This window comes from Macrobrachium nipponense, chromosome 37 (assembly GCF_015104395.2).
Source record: "Macrobrachium nipponense isolate FS-2020 chromosome 37, ASM1510439v2, whole genome shotgun sequence".
Lineage (NCBI taxonomy): Eukaryota > Metazoa > Arthropoda > Malacostraca > Decapoda > Palaemonidae > Macrobrachium > Macrobrachium nipponense.
In genome coordinates, this window is record NC_061097.1 from 13,389,767 (window position 1) to 13,410,968 (window position 21,202).

At 44.4% G+C, this 21,202-nt stretch overlaps 1 protein-coding gene across 1 annotated transcript in view; it reads left to right on the plus strand.

Annotated features, from left to right (window-relative positions):
- The window catches only part of LOC135209026 (eukaryotic translation initiation factor 2D-like), a 247,724-nt gene that overhangs the window by 1,869 nt on the left and 224,653 nt on the right, over positions 1-21,202 (plus strand). Inside the window, exon 2 of the mRNA XM_064241561.1 lies at positions 19,481-19,536. Coding sequence (XP_064097631.1) covers positions 19,481-19,536 — 56 coding nt within the window. The remainder of the gene's footprint in view (positions 1-19,480; positions 19,537-21,202) is intronic.

Consider the following 21,202-nt stretch of genomic DNA (forward strand, 5'->3'; position numbering starts at 1 on the left):
GCTCAAAGTGAAAGAATTCTTCCACCCTTTTCCTTTCTCCTGATAAACGATTGTGATGTTCAGAATTTCGGACAATGTAGCGCCAATCAGGCGCCGAATGCCAAACAGGCGTAAAGACGCCAGAACAAGACGGTCCAAATAAGACTGTCATTCTCTGATGAGGAGAAGGAGTAGGCCTCCAATCTGGCGCAGATGCGCTAGAGGCGAATAAATCAGGCAAATAAAGTGTCCGAGGTGGACATCGCCAGTTTTCATCGAGACTCTTAACAAGCTCGAATCTCCAGCAAGTAGGGAGAAGTCAGCCAGGCGCAAGGAGCCAGCCAGGCGCAAGGAGCCAGCCAGGCGCCAGGCGCCAGGCAAGCGAAGCACCAGCCAGACGCGAGGCGCCAGGCAGGCGCGAAACGCCAGGCAGGCGTGAGGCGCCAGGCTGGCGCGAGACGCCAGGCAGGCGCGAGGTGCCAGGTCAGGCGCGAGGCGCCAGGCTGGCGCGAGGCACCAGCCAGGCACTAGGCACCAGCCAGGCGCTAGGCACCAGCCAGGCGCAGGATCCGCCGCGCGAGGCTCCAGCCAGGCGCGAGGCTCCAGCCAGGCGCGAGGCTCCAGCCAGGCGCGAGGCGCCAGGCTCTAGCCAGGCGCGAGTGAGGCGCCAACCAGGCGCGAGACGCCAGGCAGGCGCGAGGCGCCAGGCAGGCGCGAGGCGCCAGCCAGGGGCGAGGCGCCAGCCAGGCTCTGGGCTTCATCCAGAAGAGATCTGTTGCAAAGAAAGCCCTGGTCTTCTTTGGAAGAGTGGAATCTCTAAAGCACTTCTTGAGTAACTTGATGTTTCCTTCAAACAGCTAAGAATTAAAAGCGCTTGAAGTGCGAGCTTTTAACAATTCTTCTTCTTTCCATAACAATATGTCGTGAGAGTCATATTAGCTGTAATAACGGGAGATGCAACTCTGTGTTGACTTCTCTTTGCACGAAGGAGATCAAGTGGGCCTATGAGAGATCCTTCTCTCTTTGTTATACGTGTCCACGGATGCGTTGCTGGGATAGGGAGCCGACACTGATCCTTAACTAGTGAATTAAAAATTTTTTTTTTAATTTTAACATAAGTGTATTATTTTCTGGGGTTATTTGAAATGAGTTTGGGGATAGCTCTTTTCAAATTAAGCACAAACCCTCGTGTTAGGATCAGGTGATCGGGATCGGTGTTGTGCTCCTTAAATTATGCCAATAGGCATTGGTGTATTGTCATGTAAGTGGATAAGACCCCATTGACAAATGACCACTAGATTCTGTCAAGTAAGTGGATAAGACCCCATTGACAGATCTACAAGAACTCTTAGCCATAGGTCACATCCTCGCTGAGGCTCTTGAGACGAAGCAGACTACTAGCAATAGCTAGGAAGTCGACCCTTCGTCTAAACACATAGGAACCAAGGTTTTATTTATTTATTACCTACAACGTATGTTGTTTACCTGTCTATTCAGTAATAGCTGTCTTTTACCCTCCACCAATGGTGTGAATTAGCTATGTATATATCTGACAGGTAAGTTGAATGTATAAAAATGATATTGTTATGATACAATAAAGTTTTATACATACTTACCTGGCAGATATATACAATTAAATGGCCCACCCAGCCTCCCCTCAGGAGACAGCTGGAAGAAAAAATATGAATTAGAAAACGGGTATGGTTCCTATTCCCGCCACCCAGCGGCGGGGGTTAGATCACCTGACCTACCTGCCGCGTGTGCCACGAAATTCGAATTTCTGTCGGACGACGGAGTAATAGCTATGTATATATCTGCCAGGTAAGTATATATAAAACTTTATTGTATCATAACAATATCATTTTTCCTAACTATACAAACCTGAGGTCCTTTTACACATAGTCCCACCTCATGCCACCCCTCACTCTGCAGTTTTTGCTTGGGCCAAAAGCAAAAGTGATTTGTTTACCTCCCAGTCGCGCGCGGCCGCGCAGCCTGTCGGACAGCAGTTAAACTACCGAACCCCTTGTTCGAAAGCTTACGACCTATCCAGCTGCCGCTAGTACCTTCCTATTGTAAAAGGACCTCAGGTTTGTATAGTCAGGAAAAATGCAATTTTGGACAAATTGTCATATCTCGCGCATGACGTCACGAGGCTGCATCTGGCCGAGGTTCAGGTAAAAAAGTCATCAGTCAGTATTTGACTTCACCAGAGTGAAGAACAAAGAAGCTCTTAGACCGGATTCAATCCTTTAATTCAGCAGTACCTGAAGATTAATGGGGACCTCTCTCACCCAAGGTCGTGACAGAGAGAGAGAGAGAGAGAGAGAGAGAGAGAATGGGTGTGGGCAAACAATTCCCATAGTGACCCTTTATTTTATTGTTTTCTTGGTTTTCTTTTATGGCCACATACCAGTAACGTCACAAATAATGCACAGTAACGCTGAGACGGTCTGACCTGGTATTCTCTAGACCTTGTCCCCAACCATGTTGGGAAAATCAACTTCCAAGGTAATTGGCTGTGCAGAGCCGTTCCTTAGAAATACTAAAAAAATATTTTTATACATTCAACTTACCCGTCAGATATATACATAGCTATTACTCCGTCGTCGTCCGACTGAAATTCGAGGCACACGCGGCAGGTAGGTCAGGTGATCTACCCCCCCGCCGCTGGGTGGCGGGAATAGGAACCATACCCGTTTTCTAATTCATAATTTTTCTGTCGCTGGAATGTAAACAACGTTTGCAGTTCCTCCTGATGGATTTTCGTGTTTCATCGCCATCGATCGTCTGGGCTAACTTTTACAGGGAAGTAATGGATCTTTGGTTCGGCATACGCTTTTGTTAACTTTTTGATAATATTAACTTCGAAAATTTCGAAAATTAGTGACGTGTAACTACCGAAGTTTTCGGTAGACACTCATGCACTTTCACGAAAGTGAATTACTTATACTTTCATGAAAGGGAATTACTTATATTTATTCGTTAATACAAATAAGTGTTAGTTTGATTGAGAAATGTATATCTTTCTTCCTAGTTGGGGAAGTCAGAAAAAGTAACTATCCTTTAGAAGCTTTATTAGCTCTTGTGTTAACGAGCAATTATAGTAGTAACAGTACTAGTAGTTGTTGCATCCTCATCACCTTCTTACTCCGCAGAATCTACAATATCATATTTGCAAATTGTAGACTTTGGATATAGTTCAAATGCGAACTCTTTGAACGTAAGAAGTGAATATAGTGTTCCCCATTACAATGGAGGGTGCGTCTGATCGGCTCTGTCTCGCTCTCAGGTCTAGACCTCTTCCAAGCTCACAAGCCCAGAGGAGAAGGAATGTCGAAAACCGTAAGGAGGTTTCAGAGAATCCCCACCGGTCAGGCGTCCCCTCGGCAGGTTCTGTAGAGCGTCCCAGACTGCCAGGGATAGCCATTGGAAAGGCATCCCAAAACAGTGTTTCTCCCTTTTTATGCCTACTGTTCCATGATGGATAGGAGAACTTCGAATGAATGAATTGACGAAGATCCTCGTATAATGCCTTCTGGTAGAATTATTCAAAATGAGAATGACTTTAATCGATCCACCTTTCGAATCAGGCGACGATTTAGCGCCTTCTAATATTAGAGATCATTCGATAACATTTGTGATAAAGTCATTGTTCGACATTTTTCGCAACTAGACGAGAAACGCTATCCCATGGGGGTATGAAATTGTTATTTCAACATAAGATTCCCCATCGGTGCATTTTAGATATAGATCTATTCTGATTAGAATGATTTAGATTATTTGTCAATCGAATGAATTATATGGATCTCGTTGAGTGATAAAGCATATATGTATGAACTTTTTGTAAGCTTCTAGCTCCTACCATGCTTAGGACAAATCGCCTTAGGCTACGGTATGGCATGGCATATTCACATACCGAAATTTATGCTATAATGGTCTAAGTGAAATCCTTACAAAATTTCCTAAATTAATACGGTTTACCTTAATGTAACAGTATTATAGAGTATTCTGTTACGCTAGAGTATGAGTTATATGATGCTTTCGTGTCTTCGAGAAGTGATCGAAGAAGCATATCTTTATGGTGAATTGAGAGTAGGATAGAAACATTTTTCTCTTGTGTTAGGAGAGGTTTCCCATGAATTACCAGTACCCTTCTAGGACTTTCCTAGGAAGAAATTGTTTAAAAGGATTGTTTTTTTAGACGACACCCCTTTAGTTTTCTAGACTTGTCGAAGTCTCGTTCGCTTAATTATGCTTATATAAAACTTCCTGAAGCTCGATAAAAATTTTAATAGATTCCTTTATTAAATGGAGTAACTGGCAACTCTGAAAGGGAAGGCCAGTCGGGGCTTTCGAAGACTGCGTTCGCTTTGAATTGAGAGAGAGACCAGCGGCAGTACCATGTTGTTCTCAGTCGTGAGCGTCGGTTACAGCTCTCTCTCCTGCGGAATGGGATAACTAACCGTATTTCTTTCCTACAATCGTGGTCTTAGCCTCGGATTGAGGAATACTGAAGCTATCATAAATAAAATATTGTCTGCCTTTTGTTAGGAAGCTTTCAATAAGAAAGATATTACAACCTTTCAATGCTGTTTACCGTAGATAACATGATTAAAAGGGATTCTAATGCAGGCAGAACATTATATTATTCAATGCACTAATACTTACGAAAGCATGTCTTATTAGAGTACATACTTAGTGAAGAGAGATTTAATAGAGTTTCACTTCAAGACTACGCTATGGTTAAGTCTTTCGAGAAACGACACAACCGTATTTAGAATCGGATATTGCGCAGAAGTTGTATGAGTCGAATGGGAAACATTCTTTTAGTGGGAAATGGTTTCCCTGAATGGATATACTACGTATATAATAGTTTTTCATAATAAGAAAGTAATTAACATATGAAAGGATGTCGGGTACCATAAAGACAACAGATGTTCTGGCACATAACATAAAGATAATTAGTAGGACCAGCCAAAATATTTCTTATTCAAGAAAAAGAGGTGGGGGGGGGGTGGGGGGGGGATACGGAAGAATTAAGCGAGGACGCTACGTAGGCGAGTGACACCAACCAGAAGCAGGACGCCTCCCAGGAGCGAGGCGCCAGGCAAGCGCCAGACGCTACGAGGCGCGAGACGTCAACAAGAAGCAGGACGCCTCTCAGCAAGAAGCAGGACGCCTCTCAGCGTAAAGCCGTTGGTCCCGTTGCTGAATAACCACTGGTTCCATGCAACGTAAAAGCACCATACAAACAAAAGGACGCCTCTCAGGAGAGAGTCGCCAGGCAAGCGTCAGGACGCTCCAAAGCGGTTGACGCCAGCCAGAAGCATGACGCCTCCCAGGAGCGAGGCGCGAGGCAAGCGCCAGGACGCTACGAGGCGCGAGACGGTCACAAGAAGCGTGACGCCTCTCAGGAAGAGTCGCCAGGCAAGTCGCGAGGACGCTCCAAAGCGTGACGCCAGCCAGAAGCATGACGCCTCCCAGGAGCGGGCGCTAGCAAGCGCCAGGACGCTTCGAGGCGCGAAACGTCAACTAGAAGCGGGAACGCCTCTCAGGAGAGAGGCGCGAGGCAAGCTCGAGGACGCTCCAAGGCGCGTGACGTCAACCAGAGGCGTGACTCCTCCCAGGAGAGAGGCGCCAGGTAAACGCGAGGACGCTGCAAGTCGCAAGACGCCAGCCAGAAGTGTGATGCCTCCAGGAGCGAGGCGCCAACCAAGCGCAAGACATCAGGATCTCCAATTTCTCAGTATTTGGAGATAGACTTTCCAAGAGTTTCCTCTTTGAGAACTGACACAAGATCAGTTTTACACATGCAACTTACCCGGCAGATATATACTTAGCTTATGTCTCCGACGCCCCGACAGAATTCAAAACTCGCGGCACACGCTACAGGTAGGTCAGGTGATCACCCCCTACCGCCGCTGGGTGCGGTAATAGGAATCATTCCCGTTTTCTGACAGAATTTTTCTGTCGCCGGTGCTGACAACAACTTTGTTGTTAGCTCCTGATTAGAATTTCTTGCTTGCTTCGCCGAGGATTATTTGGAAGTATTTGATCTTTGGTTGTTGGCATACGCTTTTGTGTTAGTAATTATGTCCGAGTTTAACACCTGGAACTCTGTTTAGAGTATGTGTAAATGAGGGATGCAAGGTGAGGTTGCTAAGGCTACTTTGGACCCTCACACTGTTTGTGTAAAATGTAGGGGGGGGGATTGTTCGGTTAAGGATACGTGTGATGTATGTGAGAACTTAAACTGAATTACAATGGAAAGAACTAACTTCGTATGTTAGAAATGTTAGAAAAGGATAGGATTAGAAAAGCTTCAGCTAGAAGTTCAAGTAGATCCTGTTCTGCGGAACAGGATAGTATTTCTAACCCTGTAGTAGCTTCGCCATCTTCCTTTTTGGTTTCAGCTCCTTCCCCCCGCAGCGAACCCGCAGATGTGTCTGTCGAGAGAGCCGCTGTGGAAGCTTCAATCCGCAATTTGCAACAGCCAATTGCGGGATATGAATCAAGGTAAGGGTGAAGTGTCTAGTGATAAATGCAGTGTCCCCAGTGCAGTGGAGGGGGCGTCTGACCGACTCCGCATCGCTCCTAGGCCTAGACCTCTTTCAGACTCCCATGCCCAAGGGAGGAGGAATGTCGAAAGCCGCAAGGGGGATGTAGAGTATCCCCAACGGTCAGGCGTCCCTTCAGCAGGTCCTGTAGACTCGTCCCAGGCTGCTATAGAGAGCTATAGGAAAAGCCTCTTAGGAAAGTGTTTTTCCGACTCTGATTCGTCCTCTCCTAAACGAGGATGGAGCTCTTCTTACAAATCGCGCCCTCTCAAGAGAGCCTGGAAACCTCCAGGAGTAGGCGCTCTAGACTCCAGCCCGGAGCCTTTTCCGGAGTATTCTCCTGCGCCTAAGAAGGCTATGAAGGATCCGGAATCCTCTCCAGAAGGGATTCGGTCATCTACTAAGAGATTCCTGTGGATCTCCAAGAGAATCTCTCTTCGTTAGTAAGGATCGCTTTCGACTGGTAGGCGCAAGGAGCCTGCTCGCAGGAAGGACGCCTCTCTTCCAGTCAAGAGATCTGTTTATGGAAAGGGGAGTATGGATAGACGATCTTCTCCAGTAAGAGCCTATTCGCCTCCTAGAGTAGACGACTCCTTTGAAACTTCGTCGAGGCAGGGAAGATGGTATTCTCCTCGTAGAAGCTCGGAAGCTAGGAGTCATAGCGCACGGCAGGAAGGAGTCTCCTTGCGAGAAGACGATCGGTTCGTATCTGTCGAACGATCTCCGAGGAGTAGGATCTCCTCTGCAAGTGGTGAGAAAAGGACGAGAACGCTCTAATAAGAGAAATAGAAGCGGAGGAAAGGCTCTCCTTCTAAGGATGAGTCTAGAAGGCGCCAACGTTCGAGAGGACGACTGGATGATCGAGTCTCGTTAAGTTACTCAAGACCTTATGGTAGACTTTCTTCGAGGGAGTCAATCCCCGGGGCCCTTTTTCTCCTAATAGGTTCCAAGAGTCTACAAGAAGAACCTAAACCATGGGGTTCGCGCCCTACTCCTGGAAGAGTACATAGAACGGTACGCTTTTACCGTTCTCCTAGCAGGCTTCGAGAGCCTGAAAGGAGCCTAATCGAGGATTTGCGCCCTATTCTCCTGTAAGACGATCAAGAGTAGCGCAAGCGCTTCCCCTCAAAGGCAGCAAGAGCCTAAAAAGAGCCTTTCCAAGGATTTGCGCCCTAATCCTGGTAGATCAGGAGTAGGCTCTGACGCCTCTCCTCGTAAGATTCAGGAGCCTGAAAGGAGCCTTCTGTCAGGCGCTCTCCCTACTCCTAAGAGTTACAGAAGAGTAGGCGCAAGCGCCTCTCCTCACAGGCACCAAGAGCCTGAAAGGATCCTGACTTTGGATTCGCGCCCTACTCATAGTAGGCGCTCGAGAATGGAAACGAGTTTTTCTCCGGATAGGCGCCAAGAGCCTAATAACTCAGGCTTTCGACCTCTCGATCCTCGCCTAGTAGGTATCAAGAACCTAGGGAGAGAAGTAGAACGGAAGTTTGTTCTTTACCGAGGAAACAGATCTCGGGGATTGAACGGACGGCTCCTTCGGATGAGCCTCTTCCAGGATAATAGTGCACATACCGGCCAGGACTTCTTCACCGAAAGAAGTCTCCCTCTCCGAATGTAACTTTGGAGGAAGTCTCGGAGGAGGAAGAGATGAAAGAAGTAGGAGTCTCTGATTATAAGAGACTTTCTGCATTACTTCTTCAGGAGTTTGGGGGACTCACTTTCAGCTGATCCTCCTTCTCCGGGATCTTTGCTATCAAGTACGAAGTTTGGCAAAATCCCCTTCTTTTGTCAAAGATGCGGCCAACCCTTTCTATGAGGAAGGCCATCAAGAATCTGGAGAACTGGCTCCTGGTTAAGAAGGAGGCAGGTAAGACGGTGTTTTTATGTCCTCCGTCTAGATTGACAGGTAAGCCGGGTGTCTGGTACGACACGAAGGAACCCATGGGGTTAGGCCTTCCGGCTTCTGCAAACGCGGATTTTTCTGCTTTAGTAGAATCTTCTAGAAGACGCTCTCTACTGTCGGCTAAAGCGTCTTGGGGAATGTGCGAGATGGACCATTTACTCAAGGGTCTATTTCGCACACTTGAAGTCTTCAACTTCATGGATTGGGCCTTAGGAGCTCTAGCAAAGAGAGCGCAAGATCCGGAGTTCGTGACTATGGAGGTGCTATCAAGTGTCCTTTCATGTTTGGACAAGGCAGTCATGGATGGATCCACAGAAGTAGCATCTCTCTTTTGGGGCAGGAGTGCTCAAAAAGAGATCTGTTTATAGCTCGTTTTCCTCTCCAAGTCTGTTTCGCCATTGCAGAGATCCGCTTTGCTTTTTTCTCCGCTCTCGGAATACCTTTTTCCTCAGGAGACAGTGAGGGACATTTCCAGATCACTGTCGGAGAAAGCTACGCAGGATCTTCTTGCCCAGTCCGCCAAGAGGCTTAAACCGGCGGTGCCGATGGCTAAGAGAGAGGGAACAGCGAATAAGGTGTCGTTCCAACAGCCCTTTCGAGGAAGAACAACCTCAAGACCCGCAACTAAGAGTAGAAGGCCGTTCAAGAGAGGAAGATCTTCTCGAAGGCCATTCTCGAAGCCGCAGTTGAGACAGGAGTCCTCCAGACTCCAGTAGGAGCCAGACTTTGAGGTTCTCGAAAGTCTGGGCTCAGAGAGGGGCGGACAACTGGTCCCTCTCGATCCTCGAGAGAGGATACCTGATCCCCTTCAGGGAAAACCGCCCTTAACTTCCACTCCAAGGGAGTTAGCGGCAAGATACAGAGATCTTTAAAAAACCAAGCACTATTACATCTGGTGCAACAGATGCTAGAAAAGAAGGCGATAGAAAAGGTGTTAGACAATTCACCAGGATTTTACAATCGCCTCTTTCTGGTACCAAAAGCCTCCGGGGAGTGGAGACCAGTGCTGGACGTAAGCGCTCTGAATCACTTTGTGATCAAAACAACGTTCACGATGGAGACGACGTCGTCAGTTCTTTCAGCGCTGAGAAAAGGAGATTGGATGGTGTCATTGGATCTCCAAGATGCCTACTTTCATGTACCCATCCATCCCTCGTCCAGAAGGTATCTAAGATTCATGATACAGGGCCAAGTATATCAGTTTCGCGCCCTTTGTTTCGGTCTTTCCACAGCTCCCCAAGTTTTCACGGGATTGATGAAAAATGTAGCACATTGGCTGCATTTAAAAGGAATAAGGATATCGCTGTATCTCGACGATTGGTTGATTCGCTCGCAATCCAGGGATCAGTGTCTGGAGGACCTAAGATCAACGTTGGACTTGACTCAGTCTCTGGGACTGTTAGTGAACCTCGGGAAATCCCAGATGGATCCCCAGCAAAGCATTGTCTATCTGGGGATTCTGATGGATTCTCGGGGTTTTCAAGTGTTTCCATCCGTAGAAAGACAGGAACGGTGCATTCTAAAAGTGAAGACCTTCCTAGAGAAAGAACAATGTTCCGCGAGGGAATGGATGAGTCTTCTGGGGACCCTCTCCTCTTTGGAACAGTTCGTTTCTCTAGGGAGGCTTCACATAAGGACCTCTTCATTCTTCTTGAAGGAGAATTGGGGAGGGACCAGAAGAATCAGGATCTGTGGGAATCTTTTCCTCTGTCCAGAGAGATAAAGGAAAACCTCAGCTGGTGGTTAGAACCAGGCAGACTGAACGAGGGACTATCGCTGCAGTTACCGAACCCCTCCCTAGTGTTGTTTACAGACGCATCGGAGACGGGATGGGGGGGGCGACGTTGGGCCCGAGAGAAGTGTTCAGGCACCTGGAGTGGGGAACATGGTGTCCTGGCACATCAACGAGAAAGAGTTATGGCGGTGCATCTGGCTCTCAGGCAATGGGAAGCCCAGTCGCAAACTCAGTGTTGCAGGTAAATTCCGACAACACGACAGCTCTAGCCTACATAAGGAAACAGGGGGGACTCACTCCCGCTCACTGTACAAGAAGGCGAAAGAGCTTCTTCTATGGTCAAAGGAGCGGAACATCACACTCTTGACGAGGTTTATACAAGGCGAGAAAAACGTCAGAGCAGACTTGTTGAGCAGGAGAGATCAAGTCATTTCCACGGAGTGGACTCTACACTCAGAGGTCTGCAATCAATTTGGAACCTTTGGGGAAGGTCAAACATAGACCTGTTTGCAACTCATTGGAATGCCAGGCTGGAGAACTACTGCTCTCCGATTTCAGATCCAAGAGCAGTAGCGATAGACGGCCTACTCCTAAATTGGGAAGGAATAGACGGCTACGCTTTTCCTCCTTTCAAGATCCATAGGAAACGTAATAAGGAATTTTGTTCTGACGAAATGAGTAAAATTGACCCTAATCGCCCCATTTTGGCCAGCTCAAGAGTGGTTCACAGAGGTACTGGGAATGGATGATAGATTTTCCAAGGTACCTTCCTTTACGGAACGATCTTCTCAGACAGCCCCACTTCGACAGATACCACAAAAACCTCCCCGCGCTCGGTCTGACTGCCTTCAGACTGTCGAAGGACTCGTCAGAGCGAAGGGATTTTTCACGCGCTGCTGCAAAGGCAATTGCAAGGGCCAGGAGGCCGTCAACCGATCTAACGCCGATGTAACCAGTCGAAGTGGGAAGTTGGTTCCTTCCCGAAGGTGGGGTCCAAGGAATCAGAAATGTTATCCTCTTCCAGTTACCTCTGGGTGACGGAAATAGCAGATTTCCTCTTATATTTGAGACTAAAATGTAACCTTGCAGTTCTCGACTATAAAAGGTTATAAAAGTATGCTTTCCTTGGTGTTTAGACATACAGGGCTAAACATCACAGATGACAAAGATTTACACGATTTGATTAAATCATTTGAGACTTCGAAGTCCAAGACAGCCAGAAACAACCCAGCTGGAACCTGGATGTGGTACTGAGGTTTCTCATGTCAAAGAAATTTGAAGAACCTCCCAATAACTCAACGTTCAGAGACTTGACTAGAAAACTCCATTTTTTCTCTTTGCATTAGCATCAGCTAAAGATTAGTGAACTCCAGGCTTTAGAAGGCACAGTGGGCTTCAGAAAGGATTCGGCAGTGTGTTCATTTAACCCCCTACATTTTTAGCAAAAAATGAAGAATCCTTCTAAGCCTGGCCAAGGACGTTTGAAGTTAAAGGATTGACTTCCCTGGTAGGGAGAGAAATAGAGAGAAACTTTTGTGTCCGGTAAGGAGCCTCAAGTTCTATCTAGAGAGGAAAAAACAAATGGGAGGAAACTCAGAGAGCCTGTGGTGCTCGGTAAGAGATCCGAGAAGAACGATGTCAAAGAATGCACAGGCATTCTTTATCAGAGAAACTATTAAAGAAGCACATGTTGCCTGTGAAGAGGATACCTCGGGCAGCTTGATGAGTGAAAGCGCACGAGGTCAGAGCCGTAGCAACCTCATTAGCTTTCCACAAGAATATGTCGTTAACGATTTAATTGGATCCACATATTGGAGATGCAATTCTGTGTTTGCGTCTAACTATTTGAGAGATGTACTGGGTGACTTATGATAAGTGCTTCTCTCTCGGACCTTACGTGTCTGCGGATTCGGTGCTGGACAGGGGGCTGAAACCAATCTAGCTTAGTTTAGATAGATGAGGGATTTTAATCTTGTGGTGTTGTTTTTATGGTCGATTGAAAGTGGTCAGGAAAAAGTACCATTTTCAATTCGTAGTGTATAACAAAGTAGTGTGGTCAGGTGGTCGAGATTGGTTGTTTTCATGCTCCTTGTAATGTTTTGGTTTTTACCTAGGCTCTGTCTTGTAAGAGGGTTAGTCCCCGTTGATACGACAAAGGTGAAGGCTCTACCATGTAAGTGGGATAGGCCCCATTGGTATGATCCAAATAAGGCTCTGTCGAGTAAGCGGGCTCGCCCCCATTGACATGATCCAGAAGGGTTCTCAGTGTAGGTCTCATCCTCACTGGAACTCTCGAGGCAAGCAGACTCATAGACAGTTTCTCATGAAGTTCTTGCTGGCCCAATAAGGTAGGAATCAAGGTCTTGAAGTTTATTTTTTAGTAACTACAACAAAAGTTGTTTTTCCCTTGTTTTTGAATTGCTATTCATATTGAATTAAAACTATGCCTCTTACCCTCCTCCAGGGTGTCAATCAGCTAAGTATATATCTGCCGGGTAAGTTGCATGTGTAAAAATGAAATTGTTAAGATACAATAAAGTTTTACACATACTTTACCTGGCAGATATATACGTTTAATGGCCCACCCATCCTCCCATCAGGAGATAGGAGGAAGAAAAATTCTGTCAGAAAACGGGAATGATTCCTATTACCGCCACCCAAGCGGCGGTAGGGGTAGGGGGGGATCACCTGACCTACCTGTAGCGTGTGCCGCGAGTTTTGAATTCTGTCGGGGGCTCGGAGACATAAGCTAAGTATATATCTGCCAGGTAAGTATGTGTAAAACTTTATTGTATCTTAACAATTTCATTTTTTTCCTGACAGGGACACAAGTTATCGCACAGCGGCCGTGACCCTTGTCAGGATAAACCTGAAATTGCGGAAGTCTCTAACAAGAACAGACTTTCTCATGGTCAGTTGATATAGTGGTCGCATGAGCGCTTCTTCTTTCCTGGCAAAAGGAGTTGTTTTTGGGAGAAACTTTCTTTGCCGCCAATCAACCCTCTACTGACAATTATTCTAGAATCGCACAGGCGAACGTAGTTCGTGTCAGGATAAGTGGGTTCTTCTGCTTTATAGTCCTTTACATGGTGAAGAGAACCAATATCGTTAGAAGTCTCTCGTTTTCCTCAACCTTATGAGACAGTGATAGAAAATATATCGGACTCATAAGTTTAATCTGGGTGCAGGTTTTAGAAAGACCTTGGCAACCCCTTTTTTATTGCAAACGTTTTTTGGTCTATTCCCTTGAACAATGCAGCTCCTCTTTCTCCTCTTTCATTGTTATTACAGGATGTTATATTATCCTACTCCTATGTTAACATATAACAAGGGAGACCTTGTAATGTTTTGGTACTGGAAAAGACTCGTAGGAGCTCTCAGTATTGTGGGTGAGAGACTCTTTCAAGTATCTGAACCGTACATTACGGCCTGATGTCCTAGGATAGGAATCTTGAAATGATTCTCCTCGATCCTGGATCATTTATTAGGAGAATAGGATAATAATAATTTGTTGTTTTGCTGAATAACGATGATAGAATTTTCCGTTCTCTCGTTGCCCAGGCACAAGGAAGGGAAGAAAGAATATGAGAGAGAGGTAGCAATTTACGCCATCTTTATTTTATAGAAAGGGGAATAAAATTTAGTCTTTGTTTCCCCTACAATATAAACTCTTTACAGAATGTAAGACAAAGAGCGTCAAAGAAAGAGAGGATAATACGTTATGCCTCATTTTAGACTTAGAGAGGTTGGATTCACAGAGGTCCACGTTCTTCTCACAGCAAGTTTTTGAAGTCTTTTCCAAGACAGTCTGAATATTCTTTCAGCATCTATTTTTAAATGGACCTTAACAACCTCTCCACTCTGAGTCTGTCTGCGTGCAGACTGACCAGAAGTGGACATGAATGAGAGGATGTTTCAAGGTAATGACAGTAGTCATGAATAAGATATATGATTACTGCAGATCGTGCGAGAGGGAATGAGGAAACTGTCCTCTTCCGATACCTCTGTGAACCACATAGCGGTTTTTTCTTCCCTTTCAGAGGGAAGAATCACCTTGGTATATTTCTGCTATCAAAGAACGCAGTAAAAGGCTATATACTCTGTCTCTATAAAGGGAATTGGAGATAGCAGAGCATTAAGATCTTCGGGATCTTATACAATACCTCTATACGACAAGACTAGGAGATCTTATAATTACAATGGGATCCTATTTGGGCCTCAGATTCCGTGTTCTGACAAGAGGGAACTGCTCCTCATCAAATGTTTCTCTGGTACTAAAGGACCAAAATGAACAAGTGAAATTTTGGGGTTGGCTTGAATCTGGAATCAAATTCTAGAAAGACTCGGCAATGGGTTCCTGCCAGCATGGTATGTTTGGCAAAAGAACTAAAACCTTTTATTCCTGGATCAACGCTTTCAGATAAAGGATTCGTTGTCCAGGCAATGTATTTACATTCTCATCTACAAAAGGAGATAAGGTTTAAACGTTTGCTGACAGAGTCTTTGGAATACGATGAGGGCTTAAAAAATCCACTTCCCAGAAGGTTCGTAGAGATATTTAAAGAGCTAGAAATCAGGAATCCTCCCAATTTCAGCTCGAAATCTCCTTAGACTTCCAGGCTCTTTCCCTGCCTTCGTGCAAGGATAGGGAAGATTTTTGCAAACAAGAGAACTCTTCAACATGTAGGAAGAGTGCTCGTTAGCAACTGAAGTATCAAGTATGATCCTCCTCGGAGGAAGACTGGTCTCTCGGACTATTAGATTTCCTATAGTCTACTGGATGTAGCTGACTAAAATTACCTCCCCTTGTTACGGAGGCCATAAGCTCAAAGTGAAACGCCAGCCAGGCGCGAGGCAACAGCCAGGCGCCAGCCAGGCGCGAGACGCCAGGCAGGCGCGAGGCGCCAGCCAGGCGCGAGGAGCCAGGCAGGCGCGAAGCGCCAGCCAGGCGCAAGCCAGGCTCTGGGCTTCATCCAGAAGAGTTCTATTTCAAAGAAAGCCCTGGTCTTCTTTGGAACAGTGGAATCTCTAAAGCACTTCTTGAGTAACTCGACGATTCCTTCAAACAGCTAAGAATTAAAAGCGCTTGAAGTGCGGGCTTTTAACAATTCTTTTCTTTCCATAACAATATGTCGTGAGAGACATATTAGCTGTAATAACGGGAGATGCAACTCTGTGTTGACTCCTCTTTGCACGAAGGAGATCAAGTGGGCCTATGAGAGATCCTTCTCTCTTTATTATAAGTGTCCACGGATGCGTTGCTGGGATAGGGAGACGACACTGATCCTTAACTAGTGAATTAATTTTTTTATTTTTTTTTTAACATAAGTGTATTATTTTCTGGGTTTATTTGAAATGAGTTTGGGGATAGCTCTTTTTTCAAATTAAGCACAAACCCCTCGTGTTAGGGATCAGGTGATCGGGATCGGTGTTGTGCTCCTTAAAGTATGCCAATAGGCATTGGTGTATTGTCATGTAAGTGGATAAGACCATTGACAAATGACCACTAGATTCTGTCAAGTAAGTGGGATAAGACCCCATTTGACAGATCTACAAGAACTCTTAGCCATAGGTCACATCCTCGCTGAGGCTCTTGAGACGAAGCAGACTACTAGCAATAGCTAGGAAGTCGACCCTTCGTCTAAACACATAGGAACCAGGTTTTTATTTATTTATTACCTACAACGTATGTTGTTTACCTGTATATTCAGTAATAGCTGTCTTTTACCCTCCACCAATGGTGTGAATCAGCTATGTATATATCTGACGGGTAAGTTGAATGTATAAAAATGATATTGTTATGATACAATAAAGTTTTATACATACTTACCTGGCAGATATATACAATTAAATGGCCCTCCCAGCCTCCCCTCAGGAGACAGCTGGAAGAAAAAATATGAATTAGAAAACGGGTATGGTTCCTATTCCCGCCACCCAGCGGCAGGGGGGTAGATCACCTGACCTACCTGCCGCGTGTGCCGCGAATTTCGAATTTCTGTCGGACGACGACGGAGTAATAGCTATGTATATATCTGCCAGGTAAGTATGTATAAAACTTTATTGTATCATAACAATATCATTTTGGTAAAACTACAGAACAACTTTGTACTGACTGTTCCCTGGGAAATTGATTTTTCTTATACTTTTAGTGTTGCTAATGAAGGAGGTGGTGTTTATTTTTGATCACTTATTATTAACCTGATAGTATCTACCCAACATTGTTGGTGACCCTTTGGGAACGCAGGGTTTTGGGTGGGAGAAATGACTGGGAGAAAGACATGACTGCTATGTTGTTGTTTTAGAATGGTTCCACGCATACACAAGTCATTAGAGAGCCATATGTTCAAGAAGGGACTGGCTAAGGGTTGCTCTTATAGTATGCGGTCTACAACCACAATTGATCTCAACAGATATAAGAATGCGGTCTACTATTACCTTTGAGATAATTTTGTAGGTAACAAACAACCTAACTACTTTTTAAGAAATTTAACATCATAGTTAAGTTCTTTACTTTAACAAACAAGCTACCTCGAGACTAGAGAATTCATTTTTCATTTATTTAAAAACTGGAAAGCCCAACATGCAGATCAAAGAATTTTATCGCAGAGTGATACCGAGTGAGGACAAATCATTTTCATTTTTGAAAGAGCACGATCCACTTGATGAAGAACATGACACAGATCCTTGTCATAAATGTGGCTCGGTAATGAATAAAAATGGAAACGAGACCATGGAGGTGAATTCCGACCAGTGTTTAGATGCCCTCATAGAGGTTGTCAGACTACATGTTCAATTTCGAGAACTTGATTTTACTGCTTTTTTTCTATCATCCTATTAAATATTTTGAGAGCTTGATAGTACTGCTGTTTTTTCTTTTCATCCTATTAAGTATTTTGAGAAAAATAACAAAATTTGTATGTAGGCCACATACAATAAGAAAAGTTTGTATGTAGGCCACTTACAATAAGAGAAGTTTGTATGTACAAGACTGCATACTTTAAGAGAGGTTTGTATGTAGACTGCATACTACAAGAGCACCATACTTGTTGTGTAAATGCATACAGCCAGAAACAGCTTATGTGCTATGATCAACCGAATCCAATAACAATAGTGGTTTTGCTGGCATTTCAACCATCGTACGATAGTAAAATAATTACTGTAGTTAAGTTACAAATGATATTAAGGAGAATAGGGCTATTATGTTTTTACATTACTATCTCCTTACTTGCTATGGCATATACTGCTAAATTTAAGCTGTAAGTTTTAGCTGAAGCTGAGGAAAGAATGTTGATCGGCTAACGACTATTATCATGCATCGGTAATGTGGATGAAACTCTCGCAAACTTCGGTAGAGTACCATCAAACTTGAATGTAAACAAAATTTGAGAGAAACGTATTTTAATCAAAAGTACTGGGCATGAAAGAACGCATTTCTCTGTTTTCACTCCAATTAAAGATAAATACATAAAGATCGTAGTATTCTGATGAGATAAAGTGAAAATATCGAATTGAATCTGTTGATTTTTGTTTATGCAATAAACATGCCCTCAGCGCCATCTACTAACGAAAAAATATAACAAAATTTCGTTCACAAACAATACTTATTTAAGTGGTATTTTAACTTGAAAACACTTTGTATAACATAAAATAACCTTGTCCCATATAAATAGAGTATCTTGAGATTCTTTTGCGCTAACTAGAAACAAGAAAGAGGCTCCTGATTTGAGCTCAATACAGCAATACAAACTTACCTCGCAATCGCCCTCAGCTGTTTGGATTTTTTTATAATACAAATAAATAGTAATATGAAAATACATATAATATTATTGGATGCAGTGAAGTAAAACATAACTTTTTAAAAAATCCATTGAACAGATGCATATTCATTATGTTTGTACTTTATTATACGATACTAATATGTGATTTTTGCATACTGTAATCTTATAACTTGCGTATGATGCGACTCCCTTAAAATTAGCTCCAAATTTAGGACCTCAAACGTTGCATGATACTCGAGTATATACAGTAAGTTGTGGGTTTAATCAAACTAGCAAACACAACTACACTCATATAAACACAGGTATACACAAGTAGTATTTCACAAATAAAAATAGGGTAAGTCAAACAGTCCTGTTGGGTGGGCAAAGGTGACACATCTACATATGTCCAATGATGCCTGAAAGCAAAGTGAAAGCTTACCAACTGGGTGAGGGTTGGTAAATAACTACCTTGTTAAAAGTTAAATAGCTGTTCCAGTTCACACGGCAAGCAATCTCCTTATCTAAAGACTGAAGGTTTGCATTTGTGTAGGAACAATTAGTACTTTCAGAGATAGTGGACCCGATACTTACATCCTACAAATGGGGGAGCCACAGTGGGAAAGAGGAGCTTTTGGGTGAGGATAACAAAAAAACGAGTGAAATATAAGGGCATTAATTTCACTGCTAGTTCTCATTTAGATAAAAGTAGTTTTATGGGATGTTTGCAGATCATTACCGTGCACTAAGGTTAGTTAGTCTAGATCATTAGAATAAACAAACATCAGGAATGTTCAATGCAAACATTCTTATGACCCAAAGTGCTATGGTTGAGACTTTACCAGCAGAAGTGGAATTACCACAATCATGGCAATCCAACTTCTTCCGGCCTTTAACCTAATGTTACATCTGTCAGTGATGTACAGGCTGTCTCCGGTTATCGGCAGACTCGGTTAATGGCGACAAGCGCCATAAAATCTGCGATTTGTGGCTCCATAAAGGGACTAAGTTTTGGTTATTGGTGCCATAAGGTGCCGATAAGAGAGTTAAGGTGCCATAGCATACCTAAAGAGGCGCCATTAACCAGTTATCAGCACCTTTAACCGAAACTTGACGGCAAAAGTGCCATAATAACCGGGGACTGCCTGTATTTTCTGAACAGAAGTAAAAGGCTGCTATTGGCTAAGAAGTTTCTGTGGCAACCAGCCAACCAGTCACATTTTAATTTTTTCTTGACGAGAAGGAAGTAGGCTTTGGTTCACGTAAATCTGCAGATTTGTGATGAGGGTTTGTGTTGTGGTAATATTATTTGTTTAATAAAGTGGTTTGAATATGTACGTTGTTCCTAGTATTGCCGTTGGGGGACTGCACTGTATACCTACACTGAGCAATCAAAGTGCTACCCGTGAAATATAAATTAAGCTGCCTTATGTGGCAACTAATACGTAGCCATATAATTACTGGGTAAGTATATACAAAACCTTATTTTATTAATAAAAATATAATTTTTAGTGCCTTATTGATTGATGTCTTTTTTTTATTTCAGATGTTCAACAAGCCATTCAAGGTTAAATCCCAGACACAGTTGAAGGGCTCAGATAGGTAGGTATTAGCATATTTTTCATGGTTGCTCTCAGTTCCTATTGATAGTTTTTTTGGAGATTTAGGGGCAGTACTATATATTCTTTGGATAATGGTGATATTGAGTAATGAACTGAAATGATTTTGCTTTAGATATATATAGAATTATTTATTGCCTAAGTAAAATTATAGAAGGAGATTGTTTCAACTTCTCCAAAGCTCTTAGTACCTACATGTTAACAAATCAATAGGCAGTCCCTAGTTATCAGCGTGGTTTCCGTTCTTGGCAGGGTGCTGATAAGTGAAAACTGCCATTTATGGCACTTATGGCGTGGATAACCGGTTAATGGTGCCGATAACCAGTTAATGGCACCGATAACTAGTCAGGGGCACCTCGGTTAGGTGTGTTATGCCACTGTAACTCCATTATGGGTGCCTTATGGTGCCGATAACTGGAACATGGCGCATTATGGCGCCATAAATCTGATTTTTTGGCGCTAGACAAGTGCCGTAAAACCGGATCGCCATTAACCGAGTCCACCGATGACCGGGGACTGCCTGTACAGTGTTCCCCCAGTTTTATGCAATTCACATTTCTGCGGTCCACTTTTTCGTGGATTTTTGTGGAACACATTATTCACTTGTTCATACCCAAACCAACCTTCGGTCTTAACAATAGGAAAATTTCTAGCGCCTAGCCGGATCCGGTTAAAAAGCAGATGAAAGCAAGGAATCTTGTGATATCTGGCAACGCATGCAAAGATCAGGTGAAGACCATTCACCTACAACAACGCGTCAGTCTTTTCTTTGACTGCCTGGGCGAGAGTTGTGTTAACCTCTCTTGCCTTTTCCTGGTTCATTGCCCATTTCGTTCTTTTAGTGTGTGTGTGTGTTTGCCTGGTATTATGGCTTCTTCTGCTCCTTCTCGGCGTCAGTGTATGTGCCTTGGAGTTCCTGGTTTTCTGTGTTCTCGTTTTTTGGCTTCAGCAGCAACCGACCCTCACATCACATGCAGTAGGTGTCGTTCGAATTTTTGCTCCATTATGAATCCTTGCACAGAATGCCGGGCATGGCCTAAGGAGCAGTGGAAATCGTTTTATGACAAAAGAGAACATCGGAGGGTTTTGCGCCTATTCCCGATGTTTCGTCTCCCGCAGTAGTCAACCCCCATAGTAGCGTTGTCCCTGGATCTTCCTTTTCTTCCATTGATTCGTTGATGGAAGTATTGGGAGGCCGCCAGGGTAATGTAGCCCCCCCCTCTCCCTTGGGAGTTTATTTGGTTCCTGAGAAGGGTGAGGCTTTTTCATCAATCTCTTCTCTTCCAGTGTTGGAGGCGTCCAAAATGGCGGCGATTTGGAAGACGCTTGGGCTAGGGGATACCCGTCCTTGTAGGGGTTTGCTAGCGCATTTTGTGAGGCTCGCACCCCCCCTTCCCGGTCTGGCCAGGCCTCCCCCCACCCCCCTCCTCCCGGCCTCGTCTTCGTGGGTAGCAGCAGTCGGCCATCTTGTATTGCTCCGCCAGTGTCTGCTGCTGCTTCGAGTCGGAGTGACGCTGCGGCGTCAGCCCCGTTGATGCCGTCACGGGGTCCATCTTTGTGTATTCCTCCGCCAGTGGCGTCTCTTTCCCCCTCGCACCGAGGGGAAGCCGTTGCTCACATCGATGACGTCTCTCCCAGTCGTCTCTTCT